The sequence below is a fragment of the Beauveria bassiana genome (assembly GCF_000280675.1).
Source record: "Beauveria bassiana ARSEF 2860 unplaced genomic scaffold BBA_S00011, whole genome shotgun sequence".
NCBI lineage: Eukaryota > Fungi > Ascomycota > Sordariomycetes > Hypocreales > Cordycipitaceae > Beauveria > Beauveria bassiana.
The window spans coordinates 384,108-404,774 of record NW_007930846.1 but is presented as its reverse complement, the minus strand read 5'-3'; the positions used below and the strand labels follow the sequence as shown (position 1 = coordinate 404,774).

Below are 20,667 nucleotides of genomic sequence, written 5' to 3'. Positions count from 1 at the left end.
AAAAAAAAAAACACATTATGCTATGCTTGAATTCGTCGAGACTATCTGAAGCGGGAGCTGGTGATGGCTGGGCGGCTGTTCTGTTTGTTCACTCAGCGCTCTGTTGGCTGTAACATGCTGATCCTTGGTATTTTTAGGTACGGCAGTAGCCGCACTAGCCTGACAGTTTTGATTGCAACCAAATGCAAATGCCATGGAGTCTCAATTTTCCCATGTACACCATGCCAACAAGGTTAAAAACTGGGGTTAGTAAATAGTAGGCCTAGCCGCCGTGATTTTTCGTCCATGTTTATTCTGCCCATGTTTATTCTGCCATGTTTTCTTCCTACCCAACGAGCGCGCCGAATGGATTCATCACCAAACCTACATGCAGGAGCCCCTCATATCCATCGCTTTCAGCCTGGCTTGGGTCCCCGGATCGGCCTGGATCCCTGTCATTTCGGCGCCATCATGGTCTGTTGGCTGGGAACGGTGCGTTGTCTTCGGACCTTGCCTAGGTACTTACTCCGTACGGCGTAGCTAAATTGCATCTATTACCAACCAGAATCTATTCACCAACTTATTAACTACCTAATTAGCCAGTTATTAGCTCCAGTACCGTGCCGCTTTCGCTGTCCACTCTTGACCTCGTACTTTTAGTTGGCTCTCTTCCCCACTGCCACCTCCATTCTCCCTCCCACTGCCACCATCCCACGGCTGCCACTGCCTGCCCAAACATCCAGCCGCCAGCCCATCGTCTGATTTCTGATGCCGGCTTTGCTTCTTTCCCGTCCACACCAGTTCCAGCAAACTCCTCTTTCTCTTCTCCCGCGACATATCTCATCTTTTCGGTCTCTACTTCACCAACGCATGCCTCTCCTGATTACTTTGATCTCAGCTAAAAAAACAAGCCCTTCGACGGCGTGTACACCAGCTTGCCACAGCCACCCCGATTAACAAGCTTTAGGCCCTTTACGCTTGGCTTACCTCGTCTTGAACCACCTCTTTCGCCCATGGGCCCATCTCTGCCCCCCAATTTTTTTTTTTTAACACAGTTCCCATTCGCTTCTCAAATACACACATAAACACGGCTCGACTACAGTTCTGCTGAAATCGACATGTTTGCCTTCATGTCCAGATGTTCGCAGCTTGGTCGCCTCATCGCAGCCTCGCTGCTTGTTGCTGGTCCCATCGTCTCCGCTTCTGGCTACAACCTCGATCTCACCTCTGAGAGTATGTTCTGGCCCAATTCCTGGTCCCCCCTATATATGCTAATCATGAGACACATAGAATCAATAAAAGATACCGCCAAGGGTCTCGCTCAAGACATGCTTTCCTTTTACACTGGCGACAAACCTGGAGGCACGCCAGGCTTGCTCAACCCACCATACTATTGTTCGTTGCTTTCCAGTCGCCCATTGCCTGGCCGTTATTGATGATTTGAAACAGGGTGGGAAGCCGGTGCCATGTTGGGCTCCCTCATTGACTACTGGTACTACACGGGAGACGACGAGTACAATCAGCTCGTCACGGATGGCCTGCTCTTCCAGGTTGGCACCAATAGGGATTACATGCCAAATAACCAAACTCTGACTGAAGGTAACGATGATCAAGGCTTCTGGGGCCTGAGTGTCATGTCAGCCGCCGAGTACAACTTTCCGAACCCGTCAGCCGACAAACCCCAGTGGCTCGAACTCGCACAGGCCGTCTTCAACACACAGGCCGCCCGATGGGATACAGCCGACTGTAATGGTGGTCTGCGCTGGCAGATTTACCAATGGAACAAAGGCTACGATTACAAAGTAGGTTCATGACACGCCAACTGACGTTACAACTGATGCGTCCTAACCCTTTGAAGAACTCAATTTCTCAGGCCTGCTTCTTTGCGCTCGGTGCGCGACTCGCTCTCTACACCGGGAACAAAACATATGCCGACTGGGCCGAAAAGACTTGGGATTGGATGTGGTCGACGGGATTCATCAACAACGAAACCTACTATGTCATTGACGGCGCCGACATTGGCAGCAACTGCAGCTCTTACAGCCCATACCAGTTTACTTACAATGCCGGCGGCTTCATTCTAGGTGCAGCCGCCATGTATAACTACACCGAATCCAAAGCCTGGAAGGACCGACTCGATGGCCTCATATGGGGCTCCAAAGTATTCTTCGTTGGCGACAATGAAGACATCATGTCCGAGGTTGCCTGCGAACCCGTCGACCGCTGCAATATTGATCAGCAATCATTCAAGGCGTATCTGTCTCGCTGGCTCGCCGCTGCTACCAAATGGGCCCCCGACACGTACGACACTGTCATCCCCTACCTCAAGGCCTCTGCCAAGGCTGCCATCAATCAATGCGTCGGAGGCAGCAATGGGAGAATGTGCGGCTTGAAATGGGCGAGGAACGAGGGCAAATATGACGGATCCACCGGTGTTGGTCAGCAGATGGCCGCTTTGGAAGTTCTTCTATCCACCATGATCAAGAATCGCGAACCCCCACTGACGGCCGATACGGGCGGCACCAGCAAGGGCGATGTCAATGCAGGCTCTGGCGATATTGGTAGAAAGGATCCAGTCGCAACGTTTGCCCCGCCAACCGCCGCAATGAAAGCTGCCGCCGCATTCATCACTCTGGCCATCTTGGGCGGCCTCGCTGGCGCAATCGTATGGCTACTCTTTGACGAGACGTCGGACAAGAAATTGATGGCCCAGTTCAAGGGATCCATGGCCAATTTCAAGTCTGCCCTGACTAGTGAAACGGCCGCCGGGGCTGGTATTTTGGGTGCGGGAGCGGCAGAAAACCGCCGCAGCTCTCCGTTGAATGAAAAGACTATTCAGCCCACCGCGGGCGAAGTGAGTAACCGCAGCTCTCGCGTCAGCGACCAGGCTATTGAGAACATGCCCGTTATTGTCAACCGTGTGCGCAGTGATAGCAGCTATAGCACTCGCCGACTCTCCAACATGCCCATTGGATGGTCGCAGGATTCCATGTCGCGAAATTCCGTATCGCGCCTCCGGCCCGTGGGGCAGGCCGTAACGACTGACGATGCCGATCGCATCGAAGCAGTCGAGCCTCAACATAGCGCGTGATGCACGGTACATCGATTGCTTTTCTTCAATCATTCCTTCCGTTTTTTCTGAGCGATTATATATTTCCTCTCGGACTTTTACATTGGCGTTGCTTTCTTGGGATTTGGCGCTCAGGTGTCCTGGTGATGTTGTGCATGTTTTATTGCAAAGCACTGACTGAGTTCGTGGAAACGCGGGTGTATGAATCGGCTTACAGCGCCGTGTGTTTATTCTGACCTCAAGCTGCAGCCTACCATTGGAGCTTTTTCTTGGCTTTTTTCTGGGCAAGGGTTGTTGTTGAATTAATGTTCTTGGAAATGACATCTTCGTTTTAGTGCTTGCCTATTGTAAAATCTTACTTGTCAAGTAGGGGTTTTCCCAGGGCGATTTCGTCCTCATAATAGTCATCATCCGCGTCGGTATCCTGCGTCTCCTCTGATATCCGCCTCCTCTTAGCATGTATGCCTGCAAGGCGGCGCTGGAGTCGGAGTACTACCTCGCGGAGCTGGAGGCGGGCGAGTGACTGGATGGCAGAGAGTAGAGCATGCTGTGAAGGGGGTTGAATTGTATAATGCTATGGTATATTTAGAGATATAGAATCAGAACTTGATCCATGATGTTTGAAGCAGATCTCAAGCTGTCGAGTATCCCAACTATCTATCACCTTTCAAGCGACCATTGCCTCTTGTCAGCTCACTCGTTCTTTCTTCGGGCCATCGCCAGAACATGTTGCCCCCATCGATGCCCTTGAGCGGGTTCCCTTTGCCGCTCGTCGCGTTGCCGTGCTGCTCGTTGAACCCGCAGCGCTCGTAGAAGCCGTCCATCTTCCACGCGCTCACCACCGACGCCACCACGCCGTCTCGCTGCGCGCGCTCCAAGCCCCATGCCACCAGCCGCCGCCCGACGCCGCCGCCCTGCCGCTCCGGGTGCACGGCCAGCACGTCCAGGTACCACGACTCGGCGCGGGCGCCCGCCCACGCGGGCGGGCCAAAGCACGGGTACGCGCGCTCAATGGCGTCTTCCCGCGCGGGGTCCGCAGCGCGGTTCGGCCAGAGGTAGGCATGCAGCGCCATGGCGGTTGCTGATAGCGGCTTCATCAAGTTTCCTGCCAGCCTTTTTGTTAGTTTGAGGGGCTTTCTTTGTTAGGGAGGGCCAGGGGGAGCCTTTGGGACGTACGGGGATCAAAAGGCCAGAGCTCAAGAGCCCGCCCGCCGTCGCCGAGGCGCGTCCACAAAGCGACGCCGACAATGAGCTCCTCCGGGCCGGTGGCAGAGGAGGAGGAGGGGTCGTCGGTCTGGCGGACGGCAACGAGGAAGACGTAGCGCCAGTCCCAGAAATTGACGCGCAGGCGACGCAGCCAGTAGAGGTGCATGTCGTCGGGGTGCTGGCCGCGGTGGGGGTGGATGTGCGCGCCAAACAGGTTGTCGTCCCGAAAGGCGGCGGCCATGAGGCGCGCCATCTCGGGAAGCTCCGCGTAGTGAGCGTCGCGGATGGTAATGTCAGGCATCATGACGATTGGGGGGGGGGGGGGGAGGCACAAAAAGAGTCTGTGAATCCAGGGACGGCGCAACCTTTGACTCTCAATTCACCGGGGGCGCTACCGCCATGGCGCGGGCCGCCACATTATGCTTTTTCGCCTTATGTTCATTGTTGGCATAGATGATTAGTAGAGAGGGGGCAGAATTTCTCCGAACGGCCTTTTGCTCAATGCTGTCTAGTTATGGTCCACAGCTAGGTCCGGGGTGGGTGTTGGTGGATGGACGGGAACTTCGGGAAGCAAATATATATCAACCTATAACGTAGTTGATAAGTAAGTTACGTGGATAAGTAAGTTAGACAGTATGCCCAGTTTTGACTATTACCTACCTTAATATGAAAATTACTTGACAACTATTGAATACATAAAAAAATGGTCGGTGGCGGTTGTTCCGAGTTCCTACGGTGCGACGGTCCCTCTCAGGGCAGGCGATTTTAGGGGTCCAGTCCAGGCCCCAGTTATTAGGTACACGCGCCACGCACCCACCGTAGCAACGTAGGTCGTCTTTGGTGGATGCAAGGCCTCGACCCATCTTCCACTTCCCGCTTCCAAGTTCCCGTCCAGCCACGTCCAAAGGCCACATCCAGATGACCTTTCTTTTCGACTATTGGTCCTATCATTTTTCTGATAGGTCAGACGTGTTGGAACCCACAGGAGTGGCACGGAATCGCACTCCGAGAACCACAACTCAGGATTCGGCTCTCAACACCGAGCTCTCCACTCCGTTTGCTGAGCTCCAACTTCGCCTTCAAGTCTTAGCAAGGTTGCTTGACACAATGGGATCAACTTTTGATAGATTCTACGTCGTGTTGTGCCTTATTTGTGAATCTACAGAGTCTGGCAAAGACTGTGCTGACGATACTGCCACGCCCAAACAGTCATATACTTTCCACGCTCAAAACACGTCCCCTAGGACCGATCTTCATAAGTTATCTTCCAAGCAATCTCCTTGCTGATAATCATGTCTTGGCTCCCCGTCCTGGAGCTTGCGTCCTCATCCACGTGCTCCCTGCTGCTCGTCGCATACGACTGCCCCTCCGTCGCCTGCCCTGACAGCACACCCTCCGCCGGCCCTGACAGCACACCCTCCGCCGGCCAACCCTGCTGCGACGGCTGAGCAGGTAATCCGGCGTCCGACCTCCGTCTTGCCGAGATGGTCGTCGACACAACCCCCGTGTTGCCCGCCCCTACTGCCGTTCCCTTGGAGCGACTATTAGCAAAAGATCGCATCGCGTACGCGCCGCCAGAGCCGGTCATGGTGTCGTCGTACGCCAGCGGGAATCCCATGCCAAGCGAAAAAGATTTGAGAAAATTCTTGAGGTTCGGTACCGTCGCTGAGATGAGGGACCACGAGATCATGGCCTGCTGGAAGAGTAGGCTGTCAATGACGGCGAACTGCGGCTCGGCAGCCGACGGGTAACGGTGAAAGTAGAACAGGTGGAGGCCGGCGAGGACGGCGAGCGGCAGCCGAAAGGAAAATGCCATGATGACTTGGAGCTTGCGCGCGGCCGACATGTTGACGTTCCAGGTCAGCTCCACCATCAGCAGCCAGGCAGCAACTTCGGTGAATATGTCAATCGCCGTGATAACTGCCCATCGTGTTTCCTACACATGGCAAACGGCCCCGGTTAGCTGATGGCTGCTGTTTCTGGACAGACTCTTCCTACCTGACCTGGACATTGTGTAATGTTGTCCGGTGTCAATAGCGTATCAGCTCGACAGTTTGATAGGTACGCCACGCAAGATCCCACTCCCCACAGCGCGCTCACAACCATCATGGCGATGCAGATGGGCCTGCTCTTGCCCGTCTTTCGGCCGATGATTCGGAGTACAAGAGCGAGGAGCGAACATTTCGACAGGCACATCGTCAGAAAGCCTAGAATAATGGCCGCTAATGTTGACTGCATCGCAAAATGTCAGCCGCCAAATGCGTTGTCGCTTGCCGTTGTGCACGTACTTTGGAAGACGTCGCCCATTGCGCCGGCGTCGTGATGGAGTTGAACTTGCCAAGGCCACCAGTTCCCAGTCCCACAAAGATGGCAATACATTGTGCGAGTTGCAAAATCTAACACGAAAGCTACAGTCAGATTTTTCAAATTTCGACGGCCAAAACCGAGTTTGAATGCGCGTACTGTTGCGAAAGCGATGAGGATGTCGTCTATCCCAAACATCTTGTACTTGACGTATGCCCTCGCCGTGCTGACGAGCGTGCTGTAGACGAGCGCCAGGATGGTTACAATCCACAGCTGCCCAGCATGGTCGCTCGAGGTAACGGGCGAGAAGCGCGGTCCGTCACCAAACGTTTGTACTTGCATGGTATGCAAGCGATCGAATTCACTTTGCGGGATTGATCATTGTGAGGAGAGGAGGGATGGAAAAGAGGATCAGTTGAAGATGAATTCGCCCTCCGGCCTCGACCAACCTCACACAAGCTGATAATCCTGGAGTTCCCCGACGAGCCTGATAACTACACAACATTGGTTGCAGGGGTATTCTATCTCTTACGACATACTTGCAAGCTGCAGAGGGGCCGCCTTTCCGGGACTGTGGAACAGCGAAGGCGGGCCCTTAAAGAAATTAGGCGAAGAAGCTCGGAGGAAAAGTCTTATGGAACCGCTGCGGACTTGGACATTGCGACGTTCTCATCTATCCTTTTCCTCATCAAGAAGAGAATAACCCTCGTTGACCATGGCGGGAGGAGCAGCTTGTATGCACTGCTACTCACCCGCATTGGAAACGTACCATCATGGATTATAGCGTCGAGCGACACACAGCACCTCGAGCGAGCACAAATCGCGGAAAATTCTCATCGAAGGCGCGATATTTGCAAAAGACGACCCATTACAAGGCTCTACTAATAAAAGAAGGAGCGAGTCTGGGAAAATTTGGCGGTCTTGACTGCAATTGGCCAAAGAGGCTGTCGGGGCCAAGACCCATGCTGGCCGACTAACGTTACGGAACGTTACCTGCCTCCACCAGTGACAAACGAAGCTAATAAGCTAGTTTTTACGACTAGTTTATTCTAGCACTTCCTTTTCCGCCGTTCTGTGTCGAATGCTTTTGCGTATGCTAGAAGGTACCAGCAAGGAAGATCGAAGTACTTGCAGGGCTGCGAGCACCCATGCCTGCCGGGTTAGAACCCTGTCATCGAACAAGGGTCAATTTCTGCAGCAAAAAATGTACCAGACAGGGCTACGATATTTTCGCCCGACACTTCGTAAGTCTTGTGCGGCGGCGGCAGCGGTAGCGGCGGCAGCCCCCAAATGAGATCGAATTGTTTGGGGGCTTCTTTTCAACGAACGAATGTTCACTGAATTGGAAATCAATTCTCTTGCATTGATACCAGCACGTTCTACGCCGCGGTCTTTCCAAGAGCGCTTTCGTCCGAGAAGAATTTCGTCCGAGAAGAAGGAGAGAGGAGGGTCTGCGGCCCGCTGCCAAGCACGGAGTATTAAGTACACGCGGGCTATAGTCTTCGATGATATCCTTGGAGGCTCACAACGAGGAACCCATACCCTCCCCCTTATTACCTGCAGCCCGCGGATTCTCCATTTGATCGGTCTTTCAAATTCTTCGCAGCCTATGAACAGGTACCTCTTAGTGACCCTCCTTCCCCATTCACACATGACATGAGTCGCCAAACCCGACGGCACGCTCTCCCGCAGGGGCATTGCCTCGCTTTTCAATCTCGGGACCTGAAAAATATCCGCCAGAATATTGCCATTTGATCCACATACTGGAACGGGGAGCATTGGGTCCTAGGCTGATAGTTTGTAGAATGGCTTGCAGATGTGAACCGGACAGATGGGACGCCATTTCCAGTTTTTTCCATCGAAAAGCGGATAATCCCTTTCTGTGGCAGGCTCTCATCTTTTCTTGTCCCAGATCTTTCAAGTTTTCTTGGCTTGCTCTTCTTCAAATCACATTTCCTCTCCATTCGTCTTCGCACAGTCATTGACGACGCGCAGGATGGGGACGACTGACGACAAAGTGCTTGACGCCGGCGTGTGTGCTGAGGGCGTGGACGAGAAAAATGGTAATGCGGGCGATCGTCTCGACATGTACCGCATGGGCAAAGCCCAAGAGATGAGGGTGAGTGCAGAACTTTGCTGACCTTGAAGTTGCTTCGCGTGGAGGAGCTTGTACTGATGAGAATCAAAGAGAAACTTTCGCTTTCTGTCCATCCTGGGCTTTTCCATGATTCTCATGGCCTCGTGGGAATTTAGCTTGAGGTGAGCATCCACCACGATGCCTTGCTCGTCAACGACTAACATCTATCGCGCAGTGTCGCCACCATTGGTCTCGTCAACGGAGGTACTGCCGGTCTCATCTGGATGTTCTTCGTCTGCTGGATGGGCTTCTTTGTGGTCAACACGTCCATGGCCGAGATGGCATCCATGTAAGTGTCCCCCTCCCCCAACATCCTTCCGTCCCCCAACCATTTCTGCCGTCTGGGCTAACACATCTCGCAGGGCACCCACCTCTGGCGGCCAGTACCACTGGGTGTCCGAGTTCGCGCCTCCCAAGCACCAGAAGCTGCTCAGCTACCTCATCGGGTGGATGTGCGTCCTCGGATGGCAGACGTCGTGCGCCTCGTCGGCTTTTATCGCCGGCACGCAGATCCAGGGCCTGCTCGTGCTCAACAGACCCGACTACGTCCCGCAGCCCTGGCACGGCACGCTGCTCGCTGTCGCCGTCGCTGCCTTCTCCGTGCTCTTCAACACGCTGCTCGCGCGCAAGCTGCCCCTCGTCGAGGCCCTCGTGCTCATCATCCACGTCTTTGGCTTCTTTGGCATACTCGTCGCGCTCTGGGTGCTGTCGCCGCGCGCCGACGCCGCCGCCGTTTTTACCGAGTTCAGCGACGGCGGTGGCTGGGGCAGTCTCGGCGGCTCGGCGCTTGTTGGCATCCTCGCGGGCGTGCTCCCGCTGCTCGGCGCGGACGCGGCGGTGCACATGTCGGAGGAGCTGCGCGACGCCGGCCGCACACTGCCGCGGTCCATGATCATGACGACCATCTTCAACGGTGCGTTTGGCTGGATCATGGTCATTACGCTGTGCTTCTGCATCGGCGACCTCGAAGCTGTCGTGACCTCACCGACCGGCTTCCCCTTCATGGCCGTCTTCCTCAACGCGACCGGCTCCGCGCGCAGCGCCACCGCCATGTCCGTCTTCATCGTCGCCATGACCGTCTTCTCCAACCTGACCATGGTCGCGACCGCCTCGCGCCAGCTCTTTGCGTTTGCGCGCGACCGCGCCGTGCCCTTTAGCCCATGGTTTGCCAGCGTGCCCGCCGGCTGGGACGTGCCCATTAACGCCATCCTCACCACGTTCCTCATCTCCAGCCTGCTCGCGCTCATCAACATTGGCTCCGCTGTCGCGCTCAACTCCATCACATCGCTGGCCACCACATCCATCCTGTCGAGCTACATCGTGTCCATCGGGTGCATGATCTGGCGCCGCGCAACCGGCAGTCCGCTGCTGCGCTCCAAGTTTAGCCTCGGCCGCTGGGGACTTGCCATCAACATTGCCTCGGAGGCGTTTCTGATTGTCATCTTTATTCTGGCGTTTATGCCACCAAACCCGAACCCGACGGCGGCGCAGATGAACTGGAATGTTGTGATTTATGGTGGCATTGCAATCTTTTCCGTCATTTACTACTTTTTCCGTGGAACGCACCAGTATGAGGGGCCGGTGGTTTATGTCAGGACTCTTCCTCCAGAGACGGTCACGCCTTGATGGGCATTGCTTTTATTTACACTTTTTTTTTTCTGTAACCTTTGGTCATGCACATGCTCGTATAAACTGATATATCTAATACGTTGTAAGAACATGATTGACAACGATGGTTATCAGCTAAATATAATCAAATTCGTGAGGCGTCCCGAGACCCCCAGATGCTGGGGAGGAGCTCTAGGCACCTGCAGCTTGAGAGCCGGGTATTTCGCGCAAAACATTTGTAAGGCAATAAATGTCTCCCTTACGAAGATGGTAATGCTAGTCGTCTATAAACTTAACATTAAACCCGGCCTTTGTGTACGCATCTTTAACAGCCTACTACATAGTATCTATAACCACAGTGTTTAGTAGACCCCACTGCTTTAGCGCTAGGTAGAATAAGTTAATTAAGATAAGGCCGTTAAGAGCGTTAGGATATAGGGCATGAACCTAAAAGTCCCTATTAGAGGGATAACTAGGTTTAGTTATTCTACTATAGAGAACTAGAACCTAGAAAATCTTATTATCTAAAATACTAGTCTTATATTTAAGTATTTTAATAGTGCTTATAATATATCTTATATACTCCTTATTTACTTCTTTAACTCTAATCTTAAATATCCTATTTACTATAGAAGGCCTAAATTATTAGGTCTTAGGCTGGCTTATATACGGCTTATTGCCGTGGCCCTCTACCTTAGCCTCCTCTAGAATCTTAATAGCTGTTAATAGATTAGCTACTATAACGCTCTATTTACGTGGTGACTTAGCTAGTAGGAACTAGATAAACTTATTAACGTGCTAAACCTTAAGCCACGTTAAGTCTATAAGGATTAGGTCCTATATCTCCTAGGCCTTAAGAAGAGGTAATATATATAGCACTCTTCCTATAGTTTAGTTAATGCCTATAATAATCCTTCTTATAGGGAATTTCTTACTATTATACTTATATAGTAGGATCATCTCTAGATTCCCTATAAAATCTAATATCTCCTTATTTATCTTAGGAGCTAGTATATCTACTACTATACTAACTCTAGTAAAATAAATTTATATTATTACCCTTATTAGCGCCTAGCTTATAAGGCTATTTATAGGTACTAGTAGGATAATAGGTAGGCTAATAATAGAGTTATCTAGTCTAAGAATACTAGTATATATTATTTTAATAAGATCTTAGATAAAGTTACTAGCTCTTATAATTTCCTATATAAGCTTATTAATACTAGCCTTTTTTACGCCTACTATAATTCTATTAAATATCTCTATATTCTTATTATATATAAATATAAAAACCTTTATAACTAGTTATAGATAATTTTATATAAGTAAAAGAGTAATATATAATATAACTAAGTTAATTAAATTTATCTCTTTATCTATAATAGAAAAATAAACTATTACTCTTCTATCCTACGTCTAAGGTATATTAGTTTTAGCATTACTCGTTATATTAACTAGGTGGCCGCGCGTGGCATAGGTATTAATTCCTAGCTAGAGTCCTTTAGTAAGCTCTTCTATAGAAAAGGTTATATTATTATTAATAATTATCTAGTTATCTGCCTACTCCTCTTTAGACTCTAGGGATACCTTTAGTTAAAAGATATATACGTTCTAGTATATAATAAGGTCTAAGATAGAGATTCTACTAACTATAAACATACTAAGGCTATTAATTAGAATTATATAAAAAAGGGCTATATACTTTAGAGCCTATTAGACGTTATTAGAAGTATTATTATAATTTAATAGTAAAGGCTTATTATTATATAGGTTATAATATTAGTTAGAGGTATCCCTAATATTAGGAAGAAATAGAGCTCTAGACTTATTTATCTAAGTTTATTTTCCTTTACCTAGATCTGATATACCTTTAATATTAACCTTGCCGTCGCGGTTAGTATTAGCTAGAATAACTACTTAAGAGGTCAGATTTGTAGAGGCATATTCGGGAGTTTGGACTGAAGGAATAGCAATAACCTAGAGGCAGCACAGCCGTAGAAACAGTAACACGCATTTTATGTCAAGAGTAGATAAAGGTTTAGAGATATTTCTTGGGGTAAGAAAGCACAGCGGGTTACAAGTATCTAATATGTAAATTGGAGTATTTAGACATAAGAATGTAAGCTGTGTATTTGTTAATTTGTGCATTAACCCCTTGAATGTCTACTTCGGTCTCTCGCAAGGATGATAATTTATTGTAATACTATGCTAGCAGTACTTGTAGAGTCATTACTGTTTTTGTCTACAACATTGCATGGATATTGCAAAGCAGGCGTTATCAGCTGATTTTCAAAGCAACTACAATGTACGCCCTGGCTAGTGAAGAGAGTGATTTGCTGGACCCTTCGGAAAGCTGATGAGATGAACAGTTTTGCTTAGAACGGAACGACTCGCGCTACTCGTGGTACCTATAGGTCCTGCTGAGCTACACGCGGCGGGACAACTGCACGACTCGCGGTTATGCATACAGAAGTAGGCCGACTCTTCTAATATCATTCCTGTATGTGTGAGTCATTCGATTCTGTGGCTGATAGAACCTTAGCAAGCGCTACCACACAAGGTGTAGTTTAGGCAAGCAGCTGATAGCGTGCCCCGCGGGTGATAAAACATGTCGCCGGCACACGGAGTAGGACTTTTTCTTAATAATAGAAAAAGATAATAATATAAAAGAGTATATCCTTACTTAAGATATCTACTATATAGAGAATAATATAAAGTATTTTATTATATTTATTTTAGATTTTAGAACATATTATGCGTTACGAAATACATTACTATTACTAACACGTCTGCTTAAGCACCGGCGGTCTGTTTTATCACCCGGGTGCGTGCTAACAGCCCCGTCTATTTTAGCTGTGTTGTAGGAGGAGAGTTGCGAGATTGCAAACTGCACAAGCAAAAATGAGAGGAACTGCGAAGATGACTTCTAAAAAGGGAAATTAGAGTACAGCCTTCGAGAGGCTTCCTGCAGCCCGGATCCTAGACGATGGGTTCTTATATGGAGATGGGGTTTCAGCAACAACAGCAGCATTGAAACATTGCCAAGAACAGAAGCGAATGCAAGAAGCCACAAGTCTACGCGAGGCCAGGTTTACGGTGTACTATTAGTGCCACTTTTCTAAAGTAATTCTTTACTATTAAAGCATTTATATTTATATTTTACTCTATATTATACTATATTAGTAGAATATAATTTCTTTATGTGCTAATCACTTGATAAAAAACACTTGAATTTAATTAATATTTTTCTTCAATGTAAAAGTAATGTAAATCTAATCTATTTACTTATTAATTTATATATAGTTAACGTATAGTAAGGTATAAGTAGTCTCTACTTTGAGCTACTTTAGTATTAAAACTGATATTATTTAAGATAAATAGTTAAAATATATACTTATTTTAAAATTCTATATAAATTATAGTTTATAGAATTTCTTTTCTTCTTTAATAAAGAAGTACTTTTATACTTTTATTAGGTTATATCCTTTTTCTATTAATATTTAAAGTTAAAGTAAAGATTTTTAAAACTCTCTATCTACTATAAGCCCTTATAAGTATACTATAACTTTTTTTTTAATTTTCTCTTACTTTAATGTCTTTTTTCTTTATTTATTTAAAAGATATAGAAAATTCTTCTAAGTATAATAATTAACTACTAAAAATCTACTATAGATTTAAGTTTTTTGGTATAACTAATTTCCTTTATTAACTATAATCTATTAAAGTAGTAGCTTTTTGTGGGTGACTATAGTAAATCTTTTTCTTTTTTTACCGTTACTTTTTGATACCTACTATAGCAGTTGTCGTGGCCGCCGCCGTTAGACCTCCACAGCCCGGCCCTAGACCTCTACAGCCGCTGCTGCTAGACCTCTGCACTACTGATAGATAATACGCTGCCGTTATAATAACAATAATTGACGTACGCGTCTTATTGCTCACGCCCCAAGCCTTACCGTCTTGCTAGCTATGTGCCTTTATGTAACTGCTACGGGGCGTCGTTATTGTAGTTGACACGCTCCTGCGTGGCGGTTAGGGCCGAAGCTGCCATGGCGGTTGTAACTATTAGCTAGCGCTTTTGGTCTTCTTCTCTTGTTCTTGTTCTTCTCTTCTTCTATATTAAGCGTAGTCATGGCTCGTACTTTGCATGTACAGGCGCCACTTACCGCCTTTAAAACATTTATCACACTTTGCCCTACTTGAACTCTCTCTCGACCACGTTTGAGCTACTAGGTGCTCGCGAGTAATGCCAGGCCAAGTTTCAGCACGCGATGAATCGGTGAGATAATGCCAAGAGGTACCGGGAGGACCCAAATTATTTGGAGATGCCGAATTTATATGCACATAGTGTTACGTGTCAGCGCCTCACACCAACACATGACACATAGAGAGACGTACGGTTCCACGCGCGTGCTGCTTTTCTTGCCCCCAACGTCTCTTTTTAAGGACGCAATATACAAGGCAGCTATATGCCATTTATTTCTTACGCATGATATAAGATTAGTAGGGGAGATTACGGTGAGAAGAGATAAAATAAGATTGCTAACTATGCTACTAACATAAGTTATTTACTCTTATATATTTCAAAGGTATATAAAGACAGTCAGGACTCTCCTTATTACCAAAATCATACCAGCAATTAACATCTCTTTAGTCTAGCAAATAAGTCTACCTACTACAGCAATCTCCTACAGTAACCTACTACGGCAACCTACTACAGTGCTTCATCATGAGCTTCACCATCAACCCTCGAGTCCTTTCCGTCCTGTCCTTGGCGGTTGTATCCGTCGCCAGCCAGTGGACCGGAGCTTACAACGCGACTGCCGTGACGGACAGGGACGGCCCTGCGCCCGAATGCATCATCAAGAGCTTCGCCACCGACACCATCACATCCGTCTTACCGTGCACGTGTACTGGCGGCAACGTCACTGCCGACTGCAATTGGAATTACGAAGGAAAAACTTACAGCACTGTCAGAGATGCAGAATGCAAGTGTGCCACGACGGGCGTTCTCGTCCTGGAGACGGATAGCCTGAAGGCGTATACCAAGAGCAAGCCTAATGCGGTGAATGGGTGCGTCTGTGACCCCGCCGAGCCCGGGAAAGGGGAGCCGGACGCCGATGGGTTGGTTGTGGCAGCTGGCGATTGTTGGTGCCTGTCCGAACGTCTGAAGGCGAACAGCGGCTTGAAGGAGGCCGAAGAGCAGAAGTCGGACACGGAGGTGGACAAGAGCGAGCCTGTCAAGGCCCAGAAGCCGGACACGGAGGTGGACAGCAGCGAGCCTGTCAAGCCGAGCTTCTGCACCCAGAAGCCCGCTGCTCCCGTCGACGCCGCCGCTGCCCCCCTCGATGCCGCCGCTGTCCGGAAGTGCAGCACGGAGTTGGACAACAGCAGGATTACCAAGACGAGCCTCTGCGACCAGTTGAAGGAGGATGAGGATACGGAAATGACTGAGCGTATGAAGGCCATCCTCCCGAGCTGCACGGTTGCTGCCCTCACTGAAATCTGCAAGAGCAGCTAAGAAGACTCAGAAGCCACACGTAGATCTATACATCTACTACAACCTTGCTGGCGATCAAAGATGGCAACAAGAGCCTAAAGAAGTCGGCTCTAGGTTAGGCTAAAACAGGTGGGGTATAGGTTTGTACATAAGGTTTAGGGGTTTTGCTATTTTCTAGTCGTACATAGATCTATAGAGGTACCGCAAGGCTCTGTGAGCCATTCGGCGCAATATATACATACAAAGAATCTGAACAAGCGCCCCAACTAACTGTCAGAAAAGCAGAAGCCCCGGTACTCCCAGCGGTTCTGAGCCCACCGGGGTCGTCCCCCTCGCCCTCTCTCCGATCGTTTCCCCAAGGCTTCTGGTCAGCCTGACGAGTGCGCCGCCAAGTGTTGGTTCCCAGTTCCAGAGCTGCTACCGGACCGTGCCTGCCCCTCCTCAGATGGGCTGTGGTCTCGATTTGAACAGATGCCTTGGGTATGATTAGTACCAGGGCAGCAAAAATCTGTACAATGGCCCGACCACCCTGCCAGAAGAGCGGAAGCCCCGGCGCTCCTAGTGGTACCAAGCCCTCTGGGCCCAAAGCCTCGCCTTGTGGGACACCTCCCAGTGGTTGGCGGCCTCTTACGGTCGCCGGAGCTGCTTCCATGAAACCTCTTGGTGTCATTGTCGTGGCTGCCATGGCTGTGCTGCTGTAATGGCAACGAGCTTCCATTTGAGGCGGACAAGTTGTAGCGTCATCCCAACCCTACCTCGCTATCAGTTTTGGGGCTGAGTAGAGGTGATTTTCTTGCAATCTTTGCCCTTTGACAGACTTTTTGCGGACGATTCTCCTCCCTCTAGAGCGCGCGCAACTTGTCATTACTGACCCAGACATCAACCATGAGACCCCGCCCTCCGATACGTCTTGCCCAGCCGAACCATGGCACACGTACTAATCATGTTAGAGAATCTGCGTCAAAAGCTGCAGAGCGTTCATCTTGCGCCTCTCCGTCCTTTGCGCGCGTCTTTCAGCGTCCTCAACCGCTTTCCAGAAATCGCCCGCGGGCCCGCCCGCCCGCCCGGCCGCGATCCGATCCGCGATCCGATCCGCGGTCCGCAACCCCGCTGCAGGGGCTCACGTCATTAACTTGCCTCATAATGTACTTTGTATGATGCTAACTGAGACTTTGGAATTCGAATGAGCTTATCAGAGTGCCCCATATATTAGAAAAAAAACATAATTAGAGCTTATAGCCATTCTTACATGTCCACAGCACCTCCCCATCTCCCCATCTCCCCATCTCCCCATCTCCCCCATCTCCTACCTCACGCACCAATGCTTCCTTTTCTGGCTGCCATCTTGGCCATTTCCAGGCTCGCCAGCGCCTCGCCCTTCTTCGTCTTTGACAGCACCGCCTACACCAACACCACCATTGGCTTCGGCACCTCCCACATCAACTGGATCCCCGCCTACGTCTGCAACCCGCTCGTCGCCGACGGCGCCCTGCCGACGCAGCAGGCCTGGCAGCGCATCGTCACGCAGTGGGCCGTGCACCCGGGCTACCCCCTCGTGCTCGACTGCGAAAACATTTACCTGAAATCGGCCGCGACGGCAGACGCCAATCTCGCCACGATGCAGACGCTGCAGACGTGGGCGGCCGCCGTGCTCCCGCGGGAGGGGGGGGGCCAAATCATTGGCTGGTACGGGCTCGCGGGCAACACGCCGCCGGCGCTGTTTGGCCACTACAGGAAGCTGATTGCCAACCACAGCAGCCACGCGCTTTTTCCGTCGGCGTATACGTTTTCCGGCAGTTTCGACGAGTGGCGCGAGAGGCTGGGGACGGTGCTTGCGCAGAGCAAAGCGATTGATGGCGCGCTGCCCGTCTGGCCGTTTGTGTGGCCGCAGTACCACAACAGCCCGTTTGCGTTTTATCCAGTCAGTCTCTGGCAGAGTCAGCTGAGAGCGCTAGAGGGACATGAGGATGTGGATGGGTTCGTCGTGTGGGGTGGCAAGAATCACGCAGTCTGCAATGATGCTTGCCAGAGGGTTGCGGGAGAGCAGCCGTGGCTCGACGCTACACGGTCCTTTTTGGGGGAGTTGTACGGTATTTTTAATCAGTCGCCAGAGAGATCTGGGCGTCAAGCATTTGTGGGAGTTTAGGAGGGGGGAGGTATCATGGGTTTTGCAGACGCACTCTAACATGAGCTTGCCAACCACGATAGAGCAGCTTTTCGGAAACATCTTGATGACCTTTTTCCATAATGCGATAACACACTCTTACGTGACTACTATATACCAAGTCTCATGATCTGCTCAGCTATTTTGCTTTCCTTCACTTTGACATTCATCACCCATTCTTCATACTTGAACAACTTGCACTATACTCAATTACGCTTACTAGCCATCTTGTGCATGTTGGTAGATAGTCGACTGATTGTTCACTGTTTACAAACTACAGAAAATGCCGTTCTTCTAATTATGCATCACGATTAGGCCAGCTAAAGCTTCTCTTCCCCAACCTCCTCCTCCACTACAGAGGAATCAGCCTCAGAAGGAGGAGGCTCTTTTCCAGTGACAAGAACCGTAGGAACAGCCACCAACAGACTTGCCACCGTCAATCCCCAGTTCATGGCCAGCTGCGTCATGGCCGAGTACCCCTGCGCATTGATCCGCCAGGCCATGGCGCCCCCCGCCGGCTTCAGCGCCGAGTACGCGCCGACCACGACCGCGTTGACCACGGCGCTGCGCGACTGTGCGCCGATAATCCAGTAGCAAAACGCCTGCCAAAACGAGTCGTACGCCCCGTACAAGATGTAGAGGAACATGGGGCCGAGAAAGACGCCGCCGTCCGTGTAGTCGATGTCTTGCTTGTGGCCGAGGCGCATCCGCGCATCGTTCCACAGCTGGAAGCGGTAGCCTCCGCCCCAAATCGCCATGCCCGACACCAGCAACAGCAGCCAGCCGGCTCGCGCGCGGGCTGGCCTTTGCAAGTAGCCGGAATCGAGGACGATGCCCATGAGCAGGCCGCCGAGCATCTGCGCCATCCAGTACAGGGCCCCGTTGAGGGATCTGGTTCGCAGCGTAAAGGTCGAGCCATTGACATTGTTTTGCTGATACGAGTAAAAGACATTGGCGGTGAAGAACATGGGGTACAAGCACAGATTCCTCCAGCTCAGCACCACTCGTGTCGTTTCCGCCAGCGTGTCTCGCATGTTTGCCCACGTCACCTGCTGCTTCGCCTCGCGCATCATCATCCTGGTGCCGGTATACTTGTCCGATAGCTGTTCGGCCGAGACGACAAGCCCTGAGAGGGCCCATCCAAACAGCATCACGACAATGTACGCAATGTACGTCGAGTCCGTGACCGTGGCCGACTCGGAACGAAAGTTGAGGCCAAAGCTGGCCAGGGAGCCCACCGCACCGCCGAGGTTGAAAATGACCCAAAACAGGCCAATCGCGCGTCCTCGTGTGCGGTCCGTCGTGTACGTGACCATGACGGTCCCCTGCGCGACCCAGAAAAACGCGGCGCCGACGCCGAGCAGCGCGCCCGCCGCAACCACAAAGGCTCCGTTGCCGGTCCGGGTATAGTGCAGGAGCGCGCCGGCGTACAGGGCATAGGTCCAGCCGCCGAGGGCCAGCGACGCGCGCGGGCCGAGGTGCCGGTACAAGGTGCCCACGAGCAGCAGGGCGGCGCCGGCGGTGCAGGCGTGCGTGGCGACGTTGGCGTTGGCGGCCACGGTTCCGTCGACCTGCCCGGATCCGCCCATGCCAGTGAGGGCATTGTACATGCCCGGGTTGCAAAACGAGATGAAGGAGACTATGATGATTTGGGTCCAGGGGTCGCTCAGAAAGGAGCAGCGGCCTCGTGGCCGGGGCGTGATGGCTTCTTCGCCGCTCTGGCTAGTTGGAGTCGACATTGGGTTTTGAGAAACTGGGGCCGAGAAGCAAAGGTAAGCAACTTGCGATGTACCCCAGAGCTGACCAGAGAGCTAGATGCGTCTTATATGTGGGATGATTTGCTCTGATATAGAAGATTAATGAGCAATGTCAAGCCAGTCGATCCAAATGGCGTGCTTGGCTCGGCAAAGTGCCGGTTTTCCAATGCGGCCGCGATCCGACGGTAAGCGACTTCAACGTGCTCCCCTGCTGATATAACGGTGTCAATAATACGGAAATGATTAAGCATTCGATACAAATGATGCGGCATAAGACACAATCTAGAATGAGGTGCAGATAGAACAACAAAGTGATGGAGGATTTCCAAGTCGTAGACGTGGTAGAGCATGGGCATGGCAGCGCCGGGTCGCGGCCGGATGGCGGCCGGATGGCGGGGCCGTGTTCCGACACTTGCATCATGGGTGGTAGCATCTACAAGACCTTACCGCATATATTGAGTACGCAGCCCAGCTGAGACAAGATGTCTTGATATAAGTTTTCGACGACATTGGGATCCAGTATTGCACGATATGAAGAAATCAATCAGCCCAGGGGGACAAGCGCCACACCTAGGCAAACTCCCCAAACCAGAGGCGACCAGCCGCGTGACAAAAGACTTGGACAGCTTGAGCACCTTTTTGCTCTTTGCCAAGCCTTCCACCAGGAAGAGAGCGAGCCAGGTACCCGGCCGCGGTCGCGCCCCTGCTTGCGCGCCATTTGCAGGGCTAATTGACGAGATGCTGCCCCCCCCGACTCCGCGTCGGACGGTCGGCCGATTTACGTCGGAGCCGGGCAACAGCGGCCCGGAGGTCGCCGGAGCTACGGTGCGCTCGGGGTTGAGCATGACGAGCGCTCATACTAATTTTTTTTTAAAAAAAAAGAAGAAAAAAGAAAAGAAAAGGAAAAAAAAGAAAAAAAAGAAAAAAAAAAGTAAACCTTTAGGT

The 20,667-nt window shown here is 50.8% G+C and overlaps 7 protein-coding genes across 7 annotated transcripts; 4 read left to right on the top strand and 3 right to left on the bottom strand.

Annotated features, from left to right (window-relative positions):
• Positions 1 to 1,097: 1,097 nt before the first annotated feature.
• Positions 1,098 to 3,070, top strand: BBA_04767 (glycosyl hydrolase family 76; the record flags this gene model as incomplete). Its single annotated transcript, XM_008599864.1, has 4 exons — positions 1,098 to 1,212; positions 1,270 to 1,374; positions 1,429 to 1,781; positions 1,838 to 3,070. 4 exons carry the CDS (start codon positions 1,098 to 1,100, stop codon positions 3,068 to 3,070), a joined length of 1,806 nt encoding a protein of 601 aa, XP_008598086.1.
• Positions 3,071 to 3,404: 334 nt separating this feature from the next.
• Positions 3,405 to 4,556, bottom strand: BBA_04766 (GNAT family acetyltransferase, putative; the record flags this gene model as incomplete). The annotated part of the gene is made up of 4 exons (XM_008599863.1): positions 3,405 to 3,514; positions 3,546 to 3,623; positions 3,747 to 4,154; positions 4,226 to 4,556. The coding sequence occupies 4 exons, from the start codon at positions 4,554 to 4,556 to the stop codon at positions 3,405 to 3,407; spliced, it is 927 nt and encodes a 308-aa protein (XP_008598085.1).
• Positions 4,557 to 5,495: 939 nt separating this feature from the next.
• On the bottom strand, positions 5,496 to 6,901 carry BBA_04765 (uncharacterized protein; the record flags this gene model as incomplete). The annotated part of the gene is made up of 4 exons (XM_008599862.1): positions 5,496 to 6,191; positions 6,254 to 6,487; positions 6,544 to 6,651; positions 6,719 to 6,901. The coding sequence occupies 4 exons, from the start codon at positions 6,899 to 6,901 to the stop codon at positions 5,496 to 5,498; spliced, it is 1,221 nt and encodes a 406-aa protein (XP_008598084.1).
• A 1,654-nt stretch (positions 6,902 to 8,555) lies between these two features.
• Positions 8,556 to 10,322, top strand: BBA_04764 (GABA-specific permease; the record flags this gene model as incomplete). The annotated part of the gene is made up of 4 exons (XM_008599861.1): positions 8,556 to 8,678; positions 8,748 to 8,818; positions 8,872 to 8,985; positions 9,059 to 10,322. The coding sequence occupies 4 exons, from the start codon at positions 8,556 to 8,558 to the stop codon at positions 10,320 to 10,322; spliced, it is 1,572 nt and encodes a 523-aa protein (XP_008598083.1).
• Positions 10,323 to 15,030: 4,708 nt separating this feature from the next.
• On the top strand, positions 15,031 to 15,822 carry BBA_04763 (uncharacterized protein; the record flags this gene model as incomplete). Its single annotated transcript, XM_008599860.1, has 1 exon — positions 15,031 to 15,822. The coding sequence occupies one exon, from the start codon at positions 15,031 to 15,033 to the stop codon at positions 15,820 to 15,822; it is 792 nt and encodes a 263-aa protein (XP_008598082.1).
• A 922-nt stretch (positions 15,823 to 16,744) lies between these two features.
• Positions 16,745 to 17,947, top strand: BBA_04762 (uncharacterized protein; the record flags this gene model as incomplete). Its single annotated transcript, XM_008599859.1, has 2 exons — positions 16,745 to 16,898; positions 17,061 to 17,947. The coding sequence occupies 2 exons, from the start codon at positions 16,745 to 16,747 to the stop codon at positions 17,945 to 17,947; spliced, it is 1,041 nt and encodes a 346-aa protein (XP_008598081.1).
• Positions 17,948 to 18,285: 338 nt separating this feature from the next.
• Positions 18,286 to 19,704, bottom strand: BBA_04761 (UNC93-like protein; the record flags this gene model as incomplete). Its single annotated transcript, XM_008599858.1, has 1 exon — positions 18,286 to 19,704. One exon carries the CDS (start codon positions 19,702 to 19,704, stop codon positions 18,286 to 18,288), a length of 1,419 nt encoding a protein of 472 aa, XP_008598080.1.
• Positions 19,705 to 20,667: the final 963 nt, after the last annotated feature.